This window comes from Betta splendens, chromosome 10 (assembly GCF_900634795.4).
Source record: "Betta splendens chromosome 10, fBetSpl5.4, whole genome shotgun sequence".
NCBI classification, from domain to species: domain Eukaryota; kingdom Metazoa; phylum Chordata; class Actinopteri; order Anabantiformes; family Osphronemidae; genus Betta; species Betta splendens.
Window position 1 is genome coordinate 6,492,716 of NC_040890.2, and position 24,049 is coordinate 6,516,764.

General features: G+C 50.0%; 1 protein-coding gene across 4 annotated transcripts in view; it reads right to left on the reverse strand.

The window, feature by feature from the left end:
• gpc3 (glypican 3) overlaps positions 1–24,049 on the reverse strand; it is a 71,992-nt gene that overhangs the window by 5,086 nt on the left and 42,857 nt on the right. For 2 of the 4 annotated variants that reach the window (XM_029164656.3, XM_055512375.1), the window contains exons 4-7: positions 20,235–20,380; positions 19,817–19,942; positions 16,674–16,785; positions 6,150–6,327 (exon numbers count right to left, since the gene is read on the reverse strand). In XM_029164656.3, coding sequence (XP_029020489.1) covers positions 6,150–6,327; positions 16,674–16,785; positions 19,817–19,942; positions 20,235–20,380 — 562 coding nt within the window. Of the gene's footprint in view, positions 1–4,878; positions 6,072–6,149; positions 6,328–16,673; positions 16,786–19,816; positions 19,943–20,234; positions 20,381–24,049 lie in introns of those variants that run through there. The other 2 variants (XM_055512374.1, XM_029164657.3) reach the window with 2 other exon arrangements.

Here is a 24,049-nt window from a genome sequence, read left to right on the forward strand (position 1 = left end):
TTGCTCCACTGGCAGACGTTGTGCGCACACAACACACCTAAGCTAGTCAAGTTTGATCTCGGTTTACAAGATTCAACAGCTTTAAAAGATGTTATGGTTTCTGAGGTGAAGCAAATATTTTATCACATCGCTGCGGAGCAAACTATTCGCTTGGATATTAAATTATTACACAAAGGTGGAACTCGACAGGTCGGCGTGTGTAATGTTGCGTCCACTGCTGAGAAGACAATGGTTCATCTCAAAGCACAATAGGAGCTGCTGGATTGATGGATGGAGTCTTATCTCGCTGAGGTAACAGATAAGGAGCTGGGCTGTGATTGCTGGCTCGCCGGCCGCATTCTGGGAATTCTCCAGCTTGGCCACGACGCTCCGTCCCGGGATTGTGCTGACTGGGAACTGGGAAGGAACCGAGGGAGCCGTGCGGGATGCTTCTTTCCATGGGCTGGAGGGAATGTGACCGTCTGCCTCCACACCCACAGGCCAACCACAGGGGTGCTCTGCGAGGCTGGGAATGTCGGGCCAAGACAAACGGGACGCCCAGAGGAGGCCCTGCCCCGGGCCTTCGCAACAGCACGGCTCTCTGAGCCGCTCTGGCCTTCCAACCTCCTCAACACTCACTGTTATTCTAGGCCGAGGACCCTCCCACATAGAGGGCAAGAGAGTAAGACAGAGATGTGATACTAGAGAATGCTGAGGACACCAAGACAGATAATGCTCTTAAAAAGAAAAGGAAAAAAAACACAGTGGAAACAATCCTGTTGGACACTTTCTAAATGATGGGTTTGTGGGACAAACGCAACCCAGCATCAACTAATTACCGCTGTGAGAGAAGCGAAGGGATGAGCAGCGTGCTGCACCCACTGGCCTTTCCCTGCGCTGTCCAAATTAGATTTGCTCCGATATTTATAGTCTCCACTTCCAGTAACAGCTAATATAATCGTAGGGAAACAGCAGGAGCTGGGAGACAAACAAAAGCTCATGACGGCCTCATCGATTTCGACGCAGAACTCCTCCTAGCGCCGGGTTCTTGCGAGGATGGGAAGTGCGTGTGTGCAAGCGAGAGAGGTAAGAATTATAAGAAATCACACGTACAAAGAGTTGATTCTGCGCGAAGGGCAAGGGACTGGAAGCTGTGCCGCGCACAGTGAAGGCCTGTAGCCCTCGGCGTCTAGAGGGTTGGTGCCGGGTCAGAGGTTGGCAGGGGGCCTGGACGGGGGCGTTTCTGAAGACACTGGACAATGGTGGTTCTTATCAGGGTGAAAGGAGCAGATAAAGCGTCACAGAGGGAGAGGAAGAGGCAGACGTGGTCACGACACGACGACGAGCTGGCGACCGGGGGACATCCCGGTCACGGAGCCTGTGAGAACGCATTCCTTGGGACGCTACCGTGGCCTCCAAAAATGAGTGGAGCTACGGTCCCACACGGATCTGCTTTCATGTGCTTCCTAGGTGCAGCAGTCGGCCCAGTGCAAAAAAAAAAAAAAGACGTGTGTTTGTTGTACAGATATCCGTGCCAACAAACAAGGAGAATTCTTCATGCATTCCTGTTCTGGAGAGGCCAACTGGAAACGCAGCCAAGAGTGACAATTTGGCCGCTCTGTGTACACACAGCGAGCTCCCGTCGAACAGTTTCACTATCTGTCTCGGTTCTTTTTAGTGGTCGGCCTGCGGTTTCCTCCTGCAGCTCAGACTACATGGACAGCACGACTCCTGCGATGTTCACTGCAACCTCGGGGGTTGGAGGGATGGCGCGCGAGAGCCGAAGAGAGGGGGAATTTAGGAGGCGCAGCCGGGAGCGGAGGCTTGAGACGTAAAATGCAAACCACCCAAACCCTCAACCAGGCTTCCCCACAAAATGGCTGCTGTGTGTCACTGTGGTGGCGAGCAGCGAGGCAGCGGGCCCCGAGAATGGCCCTGCTGTGTGCTGAGTGTTTGTGGACTGCGGCTGAACTGATGGACACGACCCAGGAACGGGCCTGGAATCAATTTAGTGCGTCCAAAAAGCGCCTGTGAATGTAAATAAAGCTCTTGAGCAAACAAACGCTTTTTCCAAGAGGCACACACAAACACAGAAAAATGCACGGGCCTACGAAATGAATCAAACGCTGGTGACCTCCCACCCCCCACCCTTTGGGGTAGATGATGAGAACCCGGTCGCTTCGTGCACTTGTATCCACAGAAATTAAAACCAGGGCTTATCTTCCTGCCTTCTGGCTAATCTTATAGGTTTTATCCCGGGATTGATCTGAGAAAACTTTGTGGCGGAAGACCAACGAGGGTCCAATAAGGGGGCAACTTCATTCCTCTCCTCCCTTTTTTTCCCATCTTCCCCTCCGCTGCCACCAACCACACTGGGAAGCGGGGACGCACAGGGCCTGGTGGCTGGCTCCAGTAGAAAGAGCAGCTAGCAAGCGCGCGGCGGCGGCGGCGGCGGCGGCGCTTACTGGCCAGGCCTGTTTACACAGATGGTGGCAGGCTTCATTATTTTTGTGAGGGGCGTGGAGGAGCTGGGGACGAAGGAGGATTGGCTGAATTTACAGAGGTTGTTTATAAGCTCGGGGTGGGCGGGAGGCACAGAACATTGGGTCAAAACACTTCTAGCATGTTACACATTAACGGCCTCTCCACCAGCTCCACCCGTCCGCCTTTCAACACCTCCTCTACCCGCTACGATTCGAAAACTTTTCACCAATTTGAAAACCCTCTCCAGGAATATATCCATTTTTGGAAAACAATCGTTGCTCTAAGTTCTTCATTACTCATCTAAAACATAAACAGATTTTCATTTTGCGAGCCAAGGATGAGGGAAGCAAAAAGTGTTTTATCCAAATCGATTTTTTTGGAAAGGATTTGGATTTGCAGATTGCTTTAAACTGAGCGGCGGCATCTGCTGTTTCATCTGCCCGACTTTTTACTTGAACAAATAAATTATAATTATGCCGTTTCATAGCGGCCGTTAAAGTACATTTGGAAAAACCTATTTATGCACAAGCAAAACTTTCAAATGCACTTTCGACACAGTGACGTGTCAAAAGAACTAATGTGCTCACAGTGACACACTTCCGCCCTGGCCGCTAACGCTAAGGCTCGTTAGCTTTGTTTGTGGGCAAAAGAGATTTCACCTAAAGGATCGTCAAAGGTAGATTGCTTTTTCTTACGACTGATCTGTTTGACAGACGACTTCCTGCGATGATAGGCCTCAAACAGTAATAGGTCTGTATGCTTTTGTGCTTCTGCTCTCATCCTTTGCTTTTAAAAACCACACTCCATATGGGCGCCCAGATTCCTCTGCAGCCAAACACCTGCACTGCTCCTTGGACATCTGCATCGTCTGGGCCCGTCTCCCTCTGTCTCACGCTAGCGTGGGGCTCTCGATGTGGCAACCACATGCGGAGGACTCTTCACCTGGGAGGAAACCGACGCGCAGCAGCCAGGTAAGCGGCCCCGTGACACTGCGCGGAGCCTAAACCAGGAAGGACGCCATGTGCACTGGATGCGCCATAGCCGCTGAGCTAATGTCAACAGTGTCGAGATTATGGCTGCTTTGATGAAGACATGTGGCAAACACAGCTGTGGAGCACCGGCGCCGTGCGCCTCACCTATCAGGTGCCGGGGGTCAGAGGTCACAGCTGCATTTCATTAGCATACCGGGTTGTTGTACTATCGCCTACATGGCTGTTAATTTGACTCACATAGAGAATTAACAGCACAACGTTTAGGTTTCCCACTGTAAAAGCTATCAAGGGTGTTTTTGTCTCTTTCTGTTCTTTCCCCACATTCTTTTGTCGGCTTCCTCTCCCTTTTACTCGCTCCTTTGTTCCAACCACAGAATTTGTGGCAGACCTGTAAGGTGAGCCCAGCCTCTCATCAGAAGCCGCATGCCTCGCATTGCAGGAATACTTCCAGGTTGTATTTTGTTAACCCCTGGTACTGATAAAAAAATAAATGCCCGAGCGCTTCCTACGGAACAGTTGTCGCTCTGTGGATGCGTCCAGTGACCGAACGTCTGCGCGGCCGAGCACAACAACAGGTCCATTCACACAAGGTGGAGCAGCAAAGACCCATCCAGGTCAGCGAGCAGAACTCAGCCTGCTGGCTCACTGGCTGCTCCAATGCATTTAAATCCCAATTTAGCACGTTATTTAGTCTAGCAGTGAGTGTTAGCCTCTTAAATGTCTATCTTTAGTGGCTTAACAAGAACAGTCTACTCCTGTTACAGAAAGAGACATTTCCCATCTTTCCTCAATATAAATAATTTAGTTTCAGGAACTAAGTTGAGCCAAGACACTTTGCTTTGATGTTATTGAATGGAATGGCTGTATTATATTTATAATTCATTTAGGAGAGAAACTCAGCTGGATGTGTGTGACTCACGTAGCCGGCAGGTTTTTCACTTTCATAAGGGAAGCAGCGTTTTAAGCCTGCACGTCGTCAATCATTCAGTGTTTGTTGGTTGTTTTTGTGAAGCTGTAGTTTGCAAACATCGCAGTACAAATTCGACGTGACAGCAGGAGAGAGCAATAAAAACTGGGAGCGAGGAGGAAAGTCTGCGAGCTGGTCTGGGTGGAGAGGGCCCTTTGTTTCCAAGTCTGAGGCCAGGTGCGCATGAAAGCGCAGGAACACAGGTGAGCCCTCATCACTGGCAAACGATAGCTGACGGTCGCACATCACTGGATGGAAATGAACTTCCCACACGTCGAGGTGCATGCAAGAAACACAGTTAAACAAACTGCTGGTTTCCTTATAACGTTTGTTTCATCCCCAGCGATGTGTTAGCTCTAACTGCGCCAGTGTCTGGCTGTTAGTCAGGCTCTGGAGGGGTGAGGGTTCTGTATCCCCTGTCCCGTCCTGGAATAGCTCTCCTGGCCTGGAATGCTCTGGGGAATGTGTGGCAAGAAGTTTGATTGGTCAGGACAGAAAATGTGTGTGTGTGTGTGTGTGTGTGTGTGTGTGTGTGTGTGTGTGTGTGTGTGTGTGTGTGTGTGTGTGTGTGTGTGTGCGTGTGTGTGCTTGCGTGTGTGTGTGCGTGTGTGTGTGTGTGTGTGTCTGCACTGATCAGAAGCTTATGGGATCTGTGTTGAGAATCAGCGAGGACGGATCGGTTCTGTGGTCAGCAGGTCGACAGTCAGGCTGTGAGCCGGTGTCAGCGCTGTCTGCACCTTCTTGTTGTGGCTGCCGACGCCAGCATGTAATGTGTGCGAGCGTGTGTGTTTGTGTGTTGCGTCGCTCCACTCCACGCTTTGTGAAACCAGATCTGCCTCGTTCATCTCAGCGCAGCCGAGCACAGACAGGCAGCTCATTAGGCCCCATGCTCTGCGGGTTGACCTTTGAACCTCGGGCCCCCGTTTGACCAAAATGGGCCGAGCAGCCGTAGTGGGTCAGCGTTTTGCTGGGTCATCACAAACTATCAGCGGCTATCTGTGCGTCTGCCAATGAGCGGGGACTCTCCAAGGTCTGCAAACATCAGTTTCTGCCCTACAAAGCTGAGCACACAGGTGTGTTTATGGCTGACGATGCACGCACACACACACACACACACACACACACACACACACACACACACACACACACACACACACACACACACACACACACACACACAAACAACAGATGAGCGTAGATGAACGGGGCTGAGCGTGAGGCCGGAGGACATTTATTTCCTACAGTGTCAGCCTTCAGCAGCTTGTAAACCTGAAGAGAGCGTAACGACTGTGCGGCCGAGCAGAACGACGATGGCCCTGCAGGGTTCCCGCGTTAACCCCGGGTTCCTGCTCTCGTTCCCTGCCCGGCGAACCCAAGTCTCTGCCATAACATCCCCAACTGGAGGATGTTTGCTCAGCTGCGTCGGCGAATGGAACACCCTTATTTTTCTCCCTCTTCTTCTGTTTGGTTACTTTTCCTCCACAGGTTTGTAGCTTGATTTGTTCTCTGTTTGTCTTTCTGACAGAATGTCTGACGCTGTCGTGGGACTGACAGCGGGCGGGTCGAGGGGTCGGGGCGCGGCAGCTACCTGAGGAAGTCTCACATCTCCCGCTGTGACGGCCCTCGCTTGCGTTCTGTGGAGGGTGGAGCTGAGCACAGTGGGTTCAGACGCTTCACCTGCAACCACTCTATTATCACTCCAAACGCACATTCTCTGCGTGTCTGACCTGCGAAGATGCGCAGCCGCTTGCGCCGCGGCGGCGGCCCCAGCCCCGACACCCCGGTGCACTCGTCCTCGTCGTCGCAGTCCCCGCTCTCGAAGCCCTCCTCCCCTTCCTCGTTCGCTCCGGCCGCACGTGACCGGGCTCTCCAGCGCTTCTCCGACACCGTCACGAGCCGCAGCAGCTGTGGGACAAACAGGAAGTTGTTAAAGGTAATGATGTGAAGCGCACTCCGCCTCTTTGTGAATCATCCTGTGGCCGGATCGCGCCCGTGCACATTAACGCTTTAGCAGAGCTGTGAAAGTAAATAGGGAGCGCCTCTTGATCTCACTGGCTGCTGTGTGATTATGAGAGAATGTGGGGAATTCCGGGAAAAAACTTGGTGAGATCTAAAAGCGCTGGTATTTACCAAAGTCTAATTATAATCGCCGGGCAGGAAAACAGCTTCCTTATCAGTGCCAGAGTTGTTATTTTTGCCCAATTCGTCCAAAGGTTTGTGGCCGCTGCTACATGCAATTTACTGGCAGGAACAGAAACAGTGGGGCAAGCTGACGGCTGCCAGGCTGCTGTTACTGGCAAACATCATTGTCTTGAGTGGTTGCTTCAGCGCAACAGGAATAAAGTGAGGCCGCAAAACACACTCTGCTTGAGTGGACATCAAGGCCTCTCCACATAAACCGAGGGAGCTGGATGAAATATGGAGAAAATTTGAGCTTTTAGGTATTTGGAACATTTCTACTTGAGTTTTAGATGAGAAAACCCAAATGGTTGCAGACGAAGCAAAGCGAGGCCAAGCAACAAAGAAATCAAGAAGAACAAACAGGAGGTGAAAAAAAAGGACGAGTGCTAAAACATACACACATAAAATAATAGGATTTGCAACGGAATCTTGATTGTGTTTGGCCTCTATATGTTGTAAAAGCAGCTGCTCTTTGACTCAGTTTGATTTACAGAAGCTCATACTACGTTGTGCAACACATACCAGAAGTGTTTATTGAGAACTGCGGTGACTCATAAATAATAAAAAAGAAATTCAGAGAGCTGCGAAGTAATTTAATTAAAAATCTTCAAATTCTTCTTCACTGAGAATAAAAGCGGCAAATACCAAACTTTAAAACGTTCAATTACCGGAACGGAAGGAGACCGAGACGCCGAAACCCAGGAAACATCTTGTTTACGCGAAGCCTTTGTCGCGAGACCCATTCTGTCGCGAAAACCCACGTGAGCGCGCTCGAAGACGAACCCACGCGCTCGGTATTCAGCCTCACAGCGCTGCAGATGATTGAGAGCCCTGCCAAGGTAACAGATGTGCTGGATTCCTGCCGCCTGCCCTCCGAGGCGCCTTTCATCTCGCCGCGCTGCCTCCCTCTTTGTTTTTTTATTGATTTCCTTCCTATCTGCACACGTCAGCATGCATATTTGCTTGTTGTTGCTGTTGTTGTTTTGGCGGCAGTGGGAGAAAATTGAGCTCATATGGGCCGGGTCTCAGGTCAGCTGTGATGTGTGCCCGGGATCAGACTGTTTGTGTGTTTGTGGGAGACAGAGAGCGGAGGTATAAAAACCCCAGAGCTAATCACAGATTACGTCAGCCAAGAAATAAACAAGCCTGTTTCCTTATACAAACCAGTCAATCTGTGTTTTACAAGTGACATAAACTCCAAAGTTTAGAGAGGGAACACACACAACTGTGTTCCCACCACAGCTGTCCAACAAGCCTCCATTCATTTCCCAACATTGAGGCCGTGCGCAGACGATGACCACGGCATTTCCAAAAGCTTGGTCACGTAAGTGGACGAAGAGTCACTCACAGACGGGCGACTGATCCGCAGGGACTTTTCTCACCGTGCGTGAGTCCAGCTTCCAAACCTCCACCTGTTGACAGCGCAGAGCTCTCCGGTGTCTCTACCCATCATCAGCGGGGCTTAATGTACTCAACCATCGTCTTAAAACAGAACAGCGTTTGTCTCCTCCAAACATCCACTCAGGGCCTGAAATTCCTTCTTATCCTCTTATCCTGGCAACTCGGTCGGACTTTGGCCTCGAAGGACAATTTAAAGGTAAACAAACACTCGTGAAGCCGAGCGAGGGCAATCTGAAGATAAAGAAAATAGAGTCCAAACACTGACTGGAACTATTATGGTTCAGAGATCAGTTCACGTAACTCTATATGAAGTGTAACTGACCACCTGCCAGCATCTCTCCTCAGGAGATCTTAGGTTACTGTGACTGGAGGAAGAACATGCCAAGTCAATATCAGCAGGTAAACAATAGATTAGTACTAAACACAAAGTAAATCTGATAGAGTTGTTATAAAATGTGACTCATAGTTCAGTCTAAATCAAACTAACAGGTTGAAAACGCGATCCCAGTGTTGGGATAAAGATACCGGCGCCGGCAGCTGAGAAAACAATTTCAAAGTGTGGCTTTCTTGGACTGAATGGAACCGGCTCCAGAGCGGTAGCAGCCTAAACGGGCCGGGCCGGGTCGGGGGGCGGCAGGGCGGGACCGGACCTCTGTGTGGCTGCTGCGCCGCGCTTTTGGCAGGACACAGCTCTGCAGGGAGGAGGCCGGAGGAAGGAACACGCTTGGATCCCCGTCTCCCAGTTTGCAGAAGGACATCGGGCGCTGTCCCGGACCGACGGCTGGACCTGCAGCGTGTAATCACCGTGGCTGCAGGCGTCCCGCAGGCCGCACGCTTCGCGAAAGCACAAGTCACAGCGACGGAGCGTGGGCCAAAGTCCAAATGCGGTGGATTGCTCAACGCAGGCCGGCCCAGACAGAGACTCACAAACCACAAGTCTGTCGCTGCCTCCCACACAAGACATGAACTCCGCACAGGGTCACCGTCTGACGCGACAGCTGCAGCTGAGCCCCGGAGCTGATGGGACTCAACCTGCGCCCTCCCACGTGTGGTCCTGCACACGAGGCCCGACGTCACTGCAGATAACGCAAGCAGGATGTGATGCCGGGGCTCAAGCGGGGAAGGGATGAGCGACGAGCCATAGTTTAGCTTCAGTGTGTCGGCTCCTGTGTTCTGACCTCACTGGGAGGAGAACATGTCCAGACAAGAGGCCCAGACAGAATCTGCAGCTCTGAACGGTGCTGTCAGTGCATAAACAGTCTGTTTACCATGTTTTCATAGCAAACGTCACAGTTTCACCTTCCAAGTCTTGAGAAGCTCCCAGCCTTCGCACGCTGCTTTTAGAAAACAGTGAATGAAGGCTGCTGGTGTGATCTGGGCCTTGCAACCATGTACAGCAGAAGCAGAGCAGCCTGTCCTGCTTCAAATGGAACGTACATCCAGTTAGCAAGCAGCATTTAGGCCTGTAGTTTGGTACCAGCAAACATCCAGATGACGACATTAAAGTGAACAGTGTGCACTTAAAATACCTGCAACCTGTCATTTCTGATGATCCAACTGGTCTGGATTTATTCAAGGTTTGGGCCAATCATCAGTCACATAACGATTTCCCAGTTTCCTTCTGTTAATCTGTAGGTTTGTGTAAAGTCTGACTGATTACTGCTAAACTACTGCAGTACAAGTCAAGTAGCTGCTCCATATAAACTACACTTACTTTAATGAAGAAACTGGGACTTGATAATAAAAAAGGCGTCCATCAGAAGCCTTAAGTATAAACACCGTGTCCTGTCCAGCAGGTCGGACCGCTGTAAAACGCAGCAGCAGCTGATGCTCAGGTCAATGTGTTAGACAAATTAAACACAGCGTTTCAGCGCAGACTGTTTTTCCTGACAAATGAAGGAAATGGAATTTCCTTACACCTAATCCCCGCTCTGTAATATACTCTGAGGTGCTGTATCAGGTTTGCAGACGTGCCGTTTGAAGGACGGAGCCAAGAGGAAGGAGGCGGGAGGGAGGGAGCGGGGGACAGCGCGGCGCGAGGACCAATGACAGGAGGCGCTTTCCACCCAGTGAGTCATGGAAATGTGCTCAGCGCCGATAGGCCGAGCGCTTCAGGAGACGGGCCGGGCCCCGCGGTCCAACCCGCGCTCCCTGACGCATTACTCAACTTTTATTGAATCTGAAATGTAAAAAAAAAAGGGGGGGGGGGGGGGGTTTAGAGAGGAATGAGACCCCCCCCCTCCTGCTCTATCTGTCCGCGGTCGAGTGTGTCACGCTACAGGAGCCCAGCCTCAGACGCTTAATGCAGACAAGATTAATTTCCTGATGTTAATTCCAGTTGGAACAAAACACACAAAGAAAAAAGCCGCTCTCCAGCCCTGTGTTAAATTGGGCGTGTGTCCACTCCACCTTTCTTACTGAGCCAAAAAGCTATTTCCAGATTTCTCTAGTTTGGGCTGAAAACCCAGTGGATGTTTAAATTTTGCTGCCAGGGCCTTTGTTCCTCCTGTGGATAAACCTTTTAGCCCTCTGCGTACAGTTAGGACGGCAAATTGAACGGACAGTTGTCATTTCATCTCGTGGCCGAATAAAACTGAGTCTTCTCTGTTTATCCAGACAGATTCGGATCAAGGCTGCACATGCAGACTGTTAAATAAAAGTATTAAATACATCTGGTATGACAGCAATTTCCAACCGTTTCAGAGGCTAACTAAATGAAACTCATGTCTGTGAATGAGCCTGATTGTCTGCATGGGGTTTAATAGTTTGAAAAGTCCCATTCCTGCACAGGCCGCTGGTTGCTAAATCAGATTACACCCCTCAGACAATCTCTTTTTGTCTGCTGCTCATCTGCTTTACACGTTACTGCTGTGGTTCCCAGAGTCATGTGTTGCTAAGAAAACCCTCCACGTCCACATCAGCAGACTGTCGCTGCGTGTCTCATGATCACACCTAGCGGGAGCCAGGCTACGAGCTACGAGCTAACCGCCGCCGGGCGAGCGTGTGGCTAACGGGCGCCAGGAAAACGACTCAGAGCTCGAGGAGACGTGTGAAAGAGGAACAGACTGGTCCAGAGACGAGCTTCATGACTGCCCCCCCCCCCAGAGAACCATCGCCACAAACAAAAGGCAGAGGACGAACAGTAGAGGTCTCTGACCCTCACTGGGAGACCTTCTGATGACCTAGCGGAGACAGGAAACAGGAAGTGTGACCCTTGACCTGCTGTGGGGTGGGGAGAGGGGCTATTACGCAGCCACACATATGTCGAATGAGGGTGGGGATGCATACTTTTTAGCACAGTAACTACAGCGGGGAACTCAGTCGCGGCCGGTGAAGGCGGCGTGTGCTGTTCCTTGTTAGCGAGCCCGGGGCCCGGCTTGTGCACTGGGTTTTTATAAGCCGGCTGCGTGATAATTATACCCAGTGGGGCGGTAGTGGTGCCAGAGCACAGAGATGGACCGGGCAGAAAGGGGGCGACGCTGCCTCAGGCCTGAGGGCGGAGGCGTTAGCAACAAGTAGGTGGAGGTGTGGAGGTGGGAGGGAGCGAGGGGCAGTGGACGGACGGTGGGGCCTCATTAGCAGCCGGCCTAATTGGGAGGGAAAAGGCCCTCACATGCTCTGTCTGACCTCCCAGCCAGCGGGGGAGGAACCCAGGGGGGGGCCGAGGGGGGGGGCTCTATCTGCTATTTGGATTCCTAAAGTTAAAGGACCATAACTCCTCCGCTCCCAAAGTCAAACAGCGTCAGCCGACGGGACGACACGCGCTCTGTTCCAGCGGGGAGAAGCGCCAGCGTCCTGCAGCTCTTCGGAGGTTTACGCCAGGTGTCACGCTTCATTTAAGGAGCCCTCACGGCGTTAACCCCCCCCCCACGCTTCCAGGACGGCCGCACTTCACACACGTAAAAACGAGGAGGGCGAGAGGACAGAGCGCCTGAGGGCGTATATTAAATAACGCTTGAACCCCCCCTCAGTAAATGACATCAAACAGAAGTTAGCCTCTGACTGGAGTGAACATAATGGCTGGGTTAGCGAGCGGAGGTTTACACAACAGCAGGCTCAGTCTGACACCCATGGTGTCTATTAGTGTGACTGGAGGAGGCCACTGCACGGGGACACTACTGTACCAGACACGCTTCATTCTATCTGTGCATTTAAAGGTCTGTTTGAAGTGCTGCCTCACATTAAGGCCGCATGTCTAATTATTAATAAATGTATATGGAGCTGGTAATTTATGTTTTAATTCTATTCTTAACTATGTGTGTAAAACATTAACTGCTGCGAGTGTGCACAGTAAAAGTCTGTGTGTGTGTGTGTGTGTGTGTGTGTGTGTGCGTGTGCGTGTGTGTGTGTGTGTGTGTGTGTGTGTGTGTGTGTGTGTGTGTGTGTGTGTGTGTGTGTGCGTGTGTGGTTATATATTAAATAGTGTATTCTGTATGAGCACAAGCAGCTCGAGGTGTTGACTGCACGCTGCCCAGGCTCTGGTGGCTCAGAGGAAGTGAGGCTGCGTGATGGAATTTGTGGCGCTCGGGATCTGGTTTATTTTCCACTCTGGATTCCTGTCCTACCTGCAGGATTTTCCCAGGTTCTGGCTTCAATTAGTCTGGGAAGCTGGGAGAAGAGGGAAAGGAGGGGACCTAGGGGTTTTGGGGGCGGAGGGGGAGGGGGCTGGGGGGGGGAGCGACAGAGCTGGAGTCTGTCACACACAGCTCAACGCAACTGGGGGGGGGGGGGGGTGCAGCAAGCTGGGACAGAGAATAATGGGAGTGAATGCTCCAATATTCAAATACTTTGGCAGCTATTATGAAGATGCTTGTGATCAGTTACAGCGGAGGGAGATTAACCAATTGTGTTTCTTGGATTCAGGGAAATCTTGCAGAAACAACGACGTCTTGCATATTTGCGGTTCCTCCAAGAGTGAGTGTCGCGTCGCCAAGAAGAGGCAGTCAGAATAATCTCCAGAGGTCCGACCCAACAAATGGCAAACTGTTCTGACAAATGAGTGGGAAACACTGCGTAATCAAAGACCAATCACATAATTGCTCTACTTTGCCACTAGCTCAACCATCTCCTGTGAGATTAGTCGCTCAGAGGAGAAACTCAATACGCTGGGAAGCTAAACAGATGTTCAGACAAACAAACGCACCTCTCCCAACCGGGGAGCGCGTCGTCACAGTCAGTACCGGACCCGGACGGGCCGGGCGGGCTGCGCCACGCTGCCTAAACACGGCACAATGCTCAGCCAGGACCTCACGCAGGAATGTGTTGCTCCTGCGCTGTTTAAAGATTCCAAGATGCGAAGCGAGCAGCCTTTTCTCCCTGCGTCCATTTATAGCGAGCGCTCCCCTTTAAACTTGGCCGCGGCTCAGTCGTGACATCAGCTGCTTCGGGCGTGAGAAAGCGCTTGTTTTATATGTCGGGGCTGTGGGCTTTTTCCCCGCTTTGGGCGTTTATTTCAGCCGCAGACGCGCTGCATATCTGCCGATACCGTCAACGTGAGGAACGGCACGCTTCCGCTGCTCGGCCGCGCTTCACAGAGCCGTCATCACGGAGCGCTTAGGAGCGGAGGAAGGAAACATCAGGGGGATTAAAGTGGGGAGGAAGTGGATTCTGCGGAGGGGTCCCGCGCTCCCTCTCTGCTGGAGAGTGTGGCCCCCATATTTTATGACGCCGTCTGACTTACTGCAGGCTGGGAGCGCTCGGAAAGTGGGTCAGTGCGAGCTGGAGGATCCACCGGAGCCAAAAGGAGTCGCGTTCAGCCTGAAGGAGCCGTACAGGACTTGTAAAGGCCTTTATGCGAGTGACCCATGTCCCGAGTGCGAAGCTGAATACACATAAAGGACAATTACGTGCCCATTGCTCAGCCCGCGTCCGCCATCACACAGACGACATCACGAGACTGGAGCGGCTTCATCCGCGCGGAGCGGCGCTGGCCCGTCTTCACACACACACACACACACACACACACACACACACACACACACACACACACACACACACACACACACACACACACACACACACACACACACACGCACTCTCTGCTATCAGGCCGGTTAATTAGTCTGTTTGCTGCAACATCCAGCCCGGAAGGCGGAGGCCTCGTAAACGCCGCTTTTAACTGAGCGGCATCACTTTCTCCACTGCTTCGGTGAGCGTGTGAGCGCAGTGAAACGCGGCGTACGCTCAATAAACGTTTAGCGGGACAGTAAAGCTGATTTAATGTCTCTGCGGTGAAACGCGTCCTTCTCTGAGGAGAACGGGCTCAGCGCCGGCCCGTCACAGTTTATTACATCTGCACAGATGTAAATCTCCAAACAGTGACTGGGTGACTTTTGGTAACAGCTTGTTTAATTCAACATCACCATCATTGGGGGACTGTGGCTCACATTTGATTCTCCAGTCAGTTTTCAGACCGTGTCACAACATGAATTGGTCAGACTTTTTGTAAAAGTTAAATAAAGTAGGAAGTTATGTTTCAAAGAAAATATTTCCCAGTATGCATTGCTTTGGAAATAAAACACTTAAGGGGCTTTTATAAAACATTGCAAGTGCTTGAAATCTTCAATAACAGTTGAAATTAGACAAACTATGATAATGGTCAGTGATGCAATGAAGAGCAGACACAGATGTCTTTTAACTGACTTTGTTCCAAAATGACTTCAGCAGCTGCAGCTCCAGGTTCTTCGTGTCAAATGAAAAATTCTTCAAGCTGAAAATCTTATCTCGACTTGTTATGAGAAAGTTGAGTTAATTTAACTCAGCTGGTTTTCAGCAGAATAACAGTAACAATGTACTAATAGGACTCATAGACGCCAAAACCTCTGGGAACAATGTAAACTTCACTAAGGGTGAGTTTGTTGCAGGACCTTTATCTAATGTCGCATTATCATATGTTGTTTCACATAACTGATGATGTTTTGTTGTTTAGTGTAGCCTGATTTCTGCGTGAATTACAAAAAGCGCCGCTCTGAGTCATAAACACTTTTACTGTGCATGAAATATTCAATCAAGCACAGTCAGTTGTTTTGTCAGATGCTAATCCAGCCCATTGAAGTGGAGATCTTAGAGGAAGTTGGGAGTTCAAGCACAAATGTGCTTAACTCCTCTGTATGGTCATCAGATATGGGATTAAACGCTCCCATGTGAACAGTCAATCTGCATAAATATCAGGCGTTTGTAAACAGAATCACAACCCCATAAAAACCATGTACGGCCCGTCGTCAGCGCAACATGGAGACCGGCGACAAACCGGGATCCGGTTACTGGGAACATCTAATTCGACTGCGTCTGTGTTTCCAAGGGATTGTCTGAATGTTTGAAACACAATGAGCTCACTCCTTTTCACCAAACAGCATTTTCTCGCAGAATCTCATCAAAAACCGATCAGGAACCCGATCCAGCAGCAGCCTGCAGCTCTGCTTGTAATCATATGGACAGAAATGTTTGTCCCTGTCAGAACAGAAAGTTTCGAAGGGTTTATTACATTAGAGAGAGAGAGAGTGAGAGAGAGAGACAGAGTGTGTGTGTGTGTGTGTGTGTGTGTGTGTGTGTGTGTGTGTGTGTGTGTGTGTGTGTGTGTGTGTGTGTGTGTGTGTGTGTGACTCTAAAAACTGACGTCCTGCTTTAACTTTTTATCCTTGATGCCTGAGAAATAAAACAAGTCCCATCATTTATTCACACTGTATCACTTCAACCTGCATTAAACATTACCTGCCAGTTCTGTGTATGGCAGAGATTGAAACATATCTGTTCAAGTGTTCGCTTGCGTTCTGCAGGACTGAGCATGCGTGAGCGAAACAGTCGGGGCGAGAAAAGATTGCCAGCGTCCCAAGCCACAAACCTCTGTAGGTCCACAGTCGCTGGTCTGGTCTCTCAGGTTGTTTAAACTGCAGAGATGGATTGTAATCATGGCAGACAGGCCTGCAGCACACACGCAAACACACTTCACTGTATGTGTGTGTGTGTGTGTGTGTGTGTGTGTGTGTGTGTGTGTGTGTGTGTGTGTGTGTGTGTGTGTGTGTGTGTGTGTGTGTGTGTGTGTGTGTGTGTGTGTGTGTGCAGTGACAGCTACGAGCTCAACCACCAGGAAGCTGGAAACACAGACAGCTCTGTCAGCTGATACATCTACTCACAGACGCTCACTTTGAGCCTACACATAAGAGTTTCTGCACCGAACCAGCCGACTACAAATAAAACATGGTTTCCATGGCGATGGCAGCAGCCGAAACAGGACGGCTTCGGTCTTGACAACAGCCGGGACGTATTTTAGGTGGAGGGCATGACATCACATCGACCCCCATTACTGCTTTTTAACTTCTTCCTGTCAGTCTGCTTAAAAATGAGCATGGTTCTCAGCGGAGGATCTCTCAAATGTAACAGGCAAAAAATGATTTATTTCAAAAAGCATCTTCAAAGCAACTTCATTTCTGATTTCCTTTTAAAGGCTGGAAATGCATTGTGAACCAGCACTTAGAACTAATGGGTAGAGAAACTCTCTAGAGGCAAAGGCAACGTGTGCCTGAGGAGAAACTGAGAATATCAGAAGTGTCTTAGCTCACGGGCAAAACGGAGCTACACACACACACACACACACACACACACACACACACACACACACACACACACACACACACACACACACACACACACACACACACACACACACTCACCTGGTTGATATGTTTGAGTTTATCTATGATCTGGCTGATGACTGGCTCCGGGGACTTGCTGCTTCGGGACTCGGAGCCAGGTTGCAGCCGCTTCAGGCCCGGCCCAGAAAACCTGACGGGACAGGAAGGAAAGTCACATTCAGTTCAAACTGTTCCTACAGTAAGTGACTTTAGAAACAATTGAGTGAGTTTGATAAATAAAGTGGCCACGGCTCCCGTCGCTCCAAACAAGTCCTTTATCACCATCTAGTGTCGACATGAGGAATAACAGCTCCTCTGGTTTTTAGCTTAGGGGCCGCTCCTCAGGGCTGGAAAGTTCATTTGTAATTTGACCCGAACCACTAACTTCTGCCTCCAAGAAGATGTCATGACTCTAACATTAAACAGGGAGTCATTTTTTATTTAAAAATAGCTTCAGTATTTTGGGAAAAAGCTCTACGTATGTGCCTGCTGCAGTCACATAGCTGCAGGACTCATAGATAAAACTCCTTTGTAGCATACAGTGCATTTACGCAGGAGCAGCTACGGGCAGGTGCCCACACGCCTCGTGTAACCGAGGAGACGCTGCTCTGTTGACATCTGCGTATGCGCTTAGGAGGAGGAGCCACAGCGCACAACAGTTAACCCCTTCACTGCAGGAGGAGACTCACGCACCCCGCATGTGAGACAAGTGCGCCCGAATGAGGCGGGCACCGCGGTGATGGGAGCTGTGGCGAGGGCAGAGGGCAGAGGGCGGAGCACTGCGCAAATGTCATCCGCAAATGTTGGGAAGATGAAGGACAAATGGGCTGGAGGGGGGGTGTCTGAGGAAAGGTTAGGGAGAGAGGGAGGGGGCCTTGAAAAATATATGTGTGTGAGCATGAGGTCATAGTCTGTTCTCATCACACTCACACGCACACACACACACACACACACACACACACACACACACACACACACACACACACACACACACACACACACACACACACACCTTTCACCTGCCGTCTCCCCTCATCAGTCTTTCCCTCTGTCTCCAACTCAGACTTTTCATTAAACTCAAATTACATTTCCCCAGTTATTTATTCTTCTTATTAGCCATGATCTCATCCCCTCTCCACTGCTAATTATCACATTAATAATGGAGAGATATGTGGGATCCATTAAGGAGAGGAAAAGAGGGAATATAGATGGAGGACAGAGGAGAGTGAGAGGAGAGGAAAAGGACTCAAGGCAGATGAGCGTCTCACTGATGTGGTCAGAGGTCAGAGGTCAGAGGTCGTGACGATCGCTACTGTCCATCTAAACTGTGCGTCGTGTCAAGTTGAACAGCAACAGAATGCACTTCAGGCAATATCATACAAACTCGTTGCCGTTCAAGGATTAATCTAAATGCAAAAGCTTAAATCACTGCTTTTCCAGATGGTGCATTTTATTGACTCTATAATTTTCCTCTACATTAGGTAAAAGATTAGACTTCGTCTGACGCTAAAAGCAGCTTCATTAATCTCTGTGCTTAGTGTCAAGGAAAAAGCTGAGCATGAAAAATCAGAGTGGTGTTTAAAATGACTATATATATATATATATATATATATATATATATATATATATATGTGAATAAAACAACACGTCTCATTTGCATCCACACGTTTGTATTGTGCACTAAGTAGAACCCGGGGGCGGGACCCCTGAAGACACCAGCTACACCAGCACAGGAGGTTTACTGGGACCAGTCACCAGATGTCAGGTGAGGTGGGATGCAGAAGCTTAAGCTTCTCTCTCTATCTCTGTTTTCACTGTGCTTTGAATCAACTATGCACTTTTATTTCTGACACTACAACAACATATTGTACGCAAATCAGCAATATGCAGATACACAAGTACTGTTCTTGAATGAATAATGGGTTTTGTTTCAAGGGAATCCTGAAAAAAATTATTAGAGTAAAAACACCTTCTATTAATTTTCATACAGTCCCTAACTGAAATGTTCCCAGTTGATACAGTATGCAGTTCTTTATCAGTCATGTCCCATGCGTTAGTTTACACTGGCATTAGATCCAAGAGCGCAATAGAAATGTAATGTTTTGCGCTGACAGGGCGTCAGATCTATTATCACAGTTATCAGCGTAGCACCCTTTGATGTGCTGAAAAGGGCTGCTGCTCTGATCTTGGCTCCAGGTGGGATGGTAAATACAGCTGATAAAAAAAGCGCCGCATTTAGCTGCAAAGATCATTCCACAAGTATCTGAGACATTTACCCCCCCCCCCCCCCCCCCCCCCCCCAAAGCACCCGCCCAGCATCACCCAACCGATCTAAATTCATCTGCGTGAGACAATGTGAGAATAAATGCCATGCTTGGCTCTGGAGAACGTCCTATCTTTGGAGATAATGGAAGATGATCCATGACTGATCTCGGAGTGAAACTACACCCGGAGTGAATCTGCAGGCACGCGCCCCGGCTGATGACGCCGACAATTGCCCGCCGCAAGACGCAGTAATCGCTCCATCATTTTGTGTCCTCGCGCCTTCCTATCGCGCTGTTTGGTCCAACTTGTAATCACCCCCTCAGGACAGATCTGCCCCCCCCCACACACACACACCGAGCCTCACGTCTGTCCTCTGACAGCGCCGAATTTATTCCCAGTTCTCCTCAGGAACAAGAAATAAAACATTAACCTACAGCATTCCTCATTTGAAGTGCGCGCCTCTGCATTGATTAAACCCGAGACATAATTTACTGATAAAAGAGGAGACGCGCGGTATCTGCGACTATCGTAGCCAAATTGAAATTGGGGCCAGCTGATGGCGCGGACGGAAAGGAAGTTATGATGCGCCGAGCCAAAAGCGGCGACGTGAAATATGGCGGAACCCAAATGAGGTTCTGCGGCGCGACGGATGAAGCAGCGGAGGCCGATCGAACGGCAATTAACTAAGAGAGAAGAAGGTGACAGCGCACCTGACATTAATAACGTCCCATAGAGGCAAAGTCAAGATTTACACGCGCGCTCCGTGGGAGGGGGAGGAGGCGGCCGGGGGGGACTCATCAACTCTGGGCAAATTTACCCTTCAGCTCACCTACAACCCGCAAGATGCTGGAGCACGGGGCATTCGGGACCGTTTGTGTACCCGACCTTTAAAAACCCAGTAAACCAGTCATATTTACCTGTCTGTCATTTCCTGCCCGTTCCAGCAGAGGGAGTGGTTCGTCGGAGCGGGCTCCCGGCTGCACAGGGCGTCCCCCAGGCCGCTGTAGAAGGAGCTGAAGCCCTTCAGGTTGGACATGAACTCCCTGAAGCAGGTGGAGATGGAGAACGGTCGGCACAGGAGCAGGCAGAGAACGGATCAATGGGGAAAACAGATACAGAGGAAACGCCAGAGATAAAAGCAGAGGAGGAGTTCAGCTCAAAGATGAAGTGGACGCGCTCGCCTCAGGAAGGAGAGAGTGAAAGAGCTTAGAACGAGCAGTGTGTCTGCTCCTAATTGACACTAATGTGGCCACAGCAGCGAGGAGGCCAGCGGCCCCGCTGGGAAGTACTACCGCATCCAGCGTGAGTCTGTCAGAGCAACGCAAGCGTCCTCACCTGCGAAGTCCGGCCAAGGTCTCGTCCGAGTCCGAGGACGAGGACTGAGCGTCGCGGGCAGCCGGGTCATCGGGGGGCGGAGCTGGAGGAGGGGGCGCCGCCGAACGGGAGGCCCGCTGAGGAGTGTGTCCACAGGTCCCACTCACCTGCACAGGAGGAGGGAGGGAAACCAGTAAGACACTCACCCAGTCACTCACTTAATCACTCAGTCACCCAGTCACTCACTCAGTCACTCAGTCACTCAGTCACTCAGTCACTCACTCAGTCACTCAGTCACTCAGTCTCTCACTTAATCACTCAGTCACTCAGTCACTCACTCAGTCACTCAGTCTCTCACTTAATCACTCAGTCACTCAGTCACTCACTCAGTCACTCAGTCACTAGTCACTCAGTCACTCACTCAGTCACTCACTTAGTCAGTCAGTCAGTCAGTCACTCACTCACTCACTCACTCACTCACTCACTCACTCACTCACTCACTCACTCACTCACTCACTCACTCACTCACTCACTCACTCACTCACTCACTCACGCTTCAGCCTCTTTGTTGAAACTCTTAACAGAAGCAGTGGTGAACACATTAAGAAGCTCTCAGCTGAGTTACTCTGGGACATGTCATGGTGTTTATTGTGGGGGGTGGGGGGAGGGGGGGGGGCAAAAGGAGCGAGTCACTGTATCATCTGTCAGCCTTGTTCGAATTTGTAATCATAAAAAAAAACGTGAGTGTGAAAACAAGGCCTCTCATTAGCTGCTCCCTCCCTCATATAAATGCCATCGTGTTCCCACGTGGGACGACATAACAATAATAAATAAAAGCCCCCCTCTGTCGCTCACAGATAATGGTCCTGGCACCTTCTTCTCAGGTGCAATAAAAATGCAAATGGATGTTAATGTTTAGCTTGTGGTTTAATGATTCGCTGGCGGTTTAATTTCCCCTGGGGGGGGGGCACCGGCCCAGGCTTAATTCTGCCATGTAATGTTAACAGCTAATTGTGCCCGGCTCTCCTTTAAGTGAATGGGCCGGCACCACGGCCACTGAATACTGATGGAACCTGATAAAGCAACACTGGACATCTTTATCTGGAGAGAGAGCGTGATGCTGACACACACAACAGGGATCTGTCATGTAACAGTATCATCAGGGTAAATCTACACACACAGACACACACACACACAGACACACACACACACACACACACGCACGCACGCACAGTCCTGACCGTCACAGATGGCTGAGTTGCTCTGCAGCAGCATCTCTTTCTGGCCATCTCCACTAACATCCCCCTCTTGTGCACTTGGAGGAAATCACACACACTGGCACAAAGTTGAGCTGTCTCGTTCTTCCCTCCGGTGTGAATCCGCTCTCTCTCCTCTGCCTGAGGTGAGCGCCGGCGCTCCCACAGGCCATGATTAATGTGATCGGAGTTGCGTTTCCCTTTTTGTTTGTGCGTTGCCTGCATGCCGTAGGGGAGCGCGGGGGGGGGGGCCTCCCAGCGCGCTCGCCGATTGTCTCTGGATCCTTAAAGGAAGGGGCTCATTAGCGGGGTATTAATATCACCCAGGGCTGGACCAACACAACCTAGAGGAGCGTCTGCTGATAAAGGAGCCTCAGCGTGAGGGCTGGGATATATCTGCACACTTTTATCTGTGCTGAGCAGCCCGCTGCTCCGAGAGGGGGAGATGCTGACGGCCGGTAATACAACACACACGCACACGCACGCACGCACGCACGCACGCACGCACACACACACACACACACGTACACACACACACACACACACACACACACACACACACACACACACACACACACACACGCGCGCACACGCACACACACACACGTCACAGGAGACGCAGGTGTGCGCGTTGGGTTCCGTGTGGTCCCCGTCACGTGAAAGCACAGTGTGAAGTGACGATAAACCCGCGGACTGACGGCACAACTGAGCCAGATCACAGTTATGAATTTATTGTGCCGCGAGGAGCGATCAGGCAACGGTTTTACAAGGATGTGCGACGACGGCGGCGCTGGAAAGGAGCCAGAGCTCCACGCACAGCGGCAGCAGGAGACCGGGGACTAAAGTAATGTGCTGTGTTCCAGTGGAGTCGAGGCTCAGGGGAGAGACTGAGTCAGCACTGCTCCTTAGCATCGTCCTCCTCCTCCTCCTCCTCCTCTTGTCTGCATTGTTGTCACCAGCAGAAGAATTGACCTCTGGTGAGATGTTCGCATTAGAGGCATCCTATTTCAGAGTTCTTTTCAAACGTGAGGTGAATGTGAAACGAGAGTGAGGTAAAAGTCTCACTGCGTGTCAGAAGTAATGTAATAGCAGACAGTCAATGGTTAGATCCCACCTGAGCACATAGTGTATAAGTATATATACTTTATGTGATACATACTGTACCTTAACATTATTTGTAACACTGTGACATTGCAAATGATGACTATTACATCGATTGTACAGTTTTATCTTTGCTACAAACCTACATGAGCAGAACTTCACAATCTCTCCTAAAACCTCCTGCAACTACAGAAGTGGCCCCTGGGATGACCTGAAACGCTGAGCTAGCAATAAAACATATAAGGATGTACATACTGTGTTATGGAGAGAAGCTCAGCTACACTTATCTAATCCAGTTAAATCAGGCAGTGGAAGTAAACTATCAAACTTTGTTTTATCTCTGCAGCTCAAACTGGTTAGAAATAAAAACTCTTTAAATATTTAAAACACACACACACACTCACACAAACGCATGCACACACACACGCGCACACACACACACACACACACACACACACACACACACACACACACACACACATATATATATAAGCATATATAAGCACATAAGGCTTCAATAGTGAAACATAAAGGTGAACTTAACTGAGCCCATCAGGACTTTGATTCAACGTGAGACATTTGTTGTTTATGCATCAAGGTCAAAGACAAACGCATAGAAAAATGAATTCCACACCTCTCGCCATTCTTGAAGTATTCACAGATGTGAAAAGCCATTAAAGCATCATGTGTGGATTTATAGTCACTTTTGAGACGGAGATGAACCGAGGCTCAGAGAGGAACGCAGGAACGTGACGTGAGCTGGAGAGAGGACGACAGCGGGCTAATGAAGGGTTCAGCGTTTAATTGGATTGGACTAGAATGAAACTGTGTGGACAAATCACTGGGTTTTCATTTATAATTATTTTGTGCAGCTGTTGTTGAACTGAGATCGGTGCAACAAAATCATCTGTAATATTGAAGCAGCTTTTGTGAGGAAAAAATCAATTCAGCCGAAAAAAAACATTGTTAAACTGTATAATATGAAAAAAATATGTTTTTTTCATTCATTATTTATTCACTATTTCCAGGATCAGACTGGTGAGGACTTGGACACGCCACACTTTATTTCCAGAACTCTAATTAAACTGTCTGAGATCTCTCAGAGTCGAGTCTGATCCTGTGTCCAGTAACAAACCCCCACCGCGCCTGACTTTATTACGGACGCAATAAAACGCGGCAGAGATTTAATTAGCGCTCGTTTCTTCAGCGCAGCAACAATTTGTGCACGATTTGATCATCGCCGCTTTTCCGCGCGAACAGAACGAGCTGATAACAAGCGCGCTACTGACACAAACGTTAGCGTGAGAGAGAGAGAGAGAGAGAAACGTGATATCGGAGCCAAGTGCGTCCGGTCGCATCGCCGCTCGTCTGCTCTGCCGTGTCTCTGCTCGGGTCAGATCCATCATGCTTCCGTCTCAACCCGCTTCCCGCCGATAGGTCGCGGGGTGATGGATGTCTCCTCCTCGCGCTCCTGTCCTC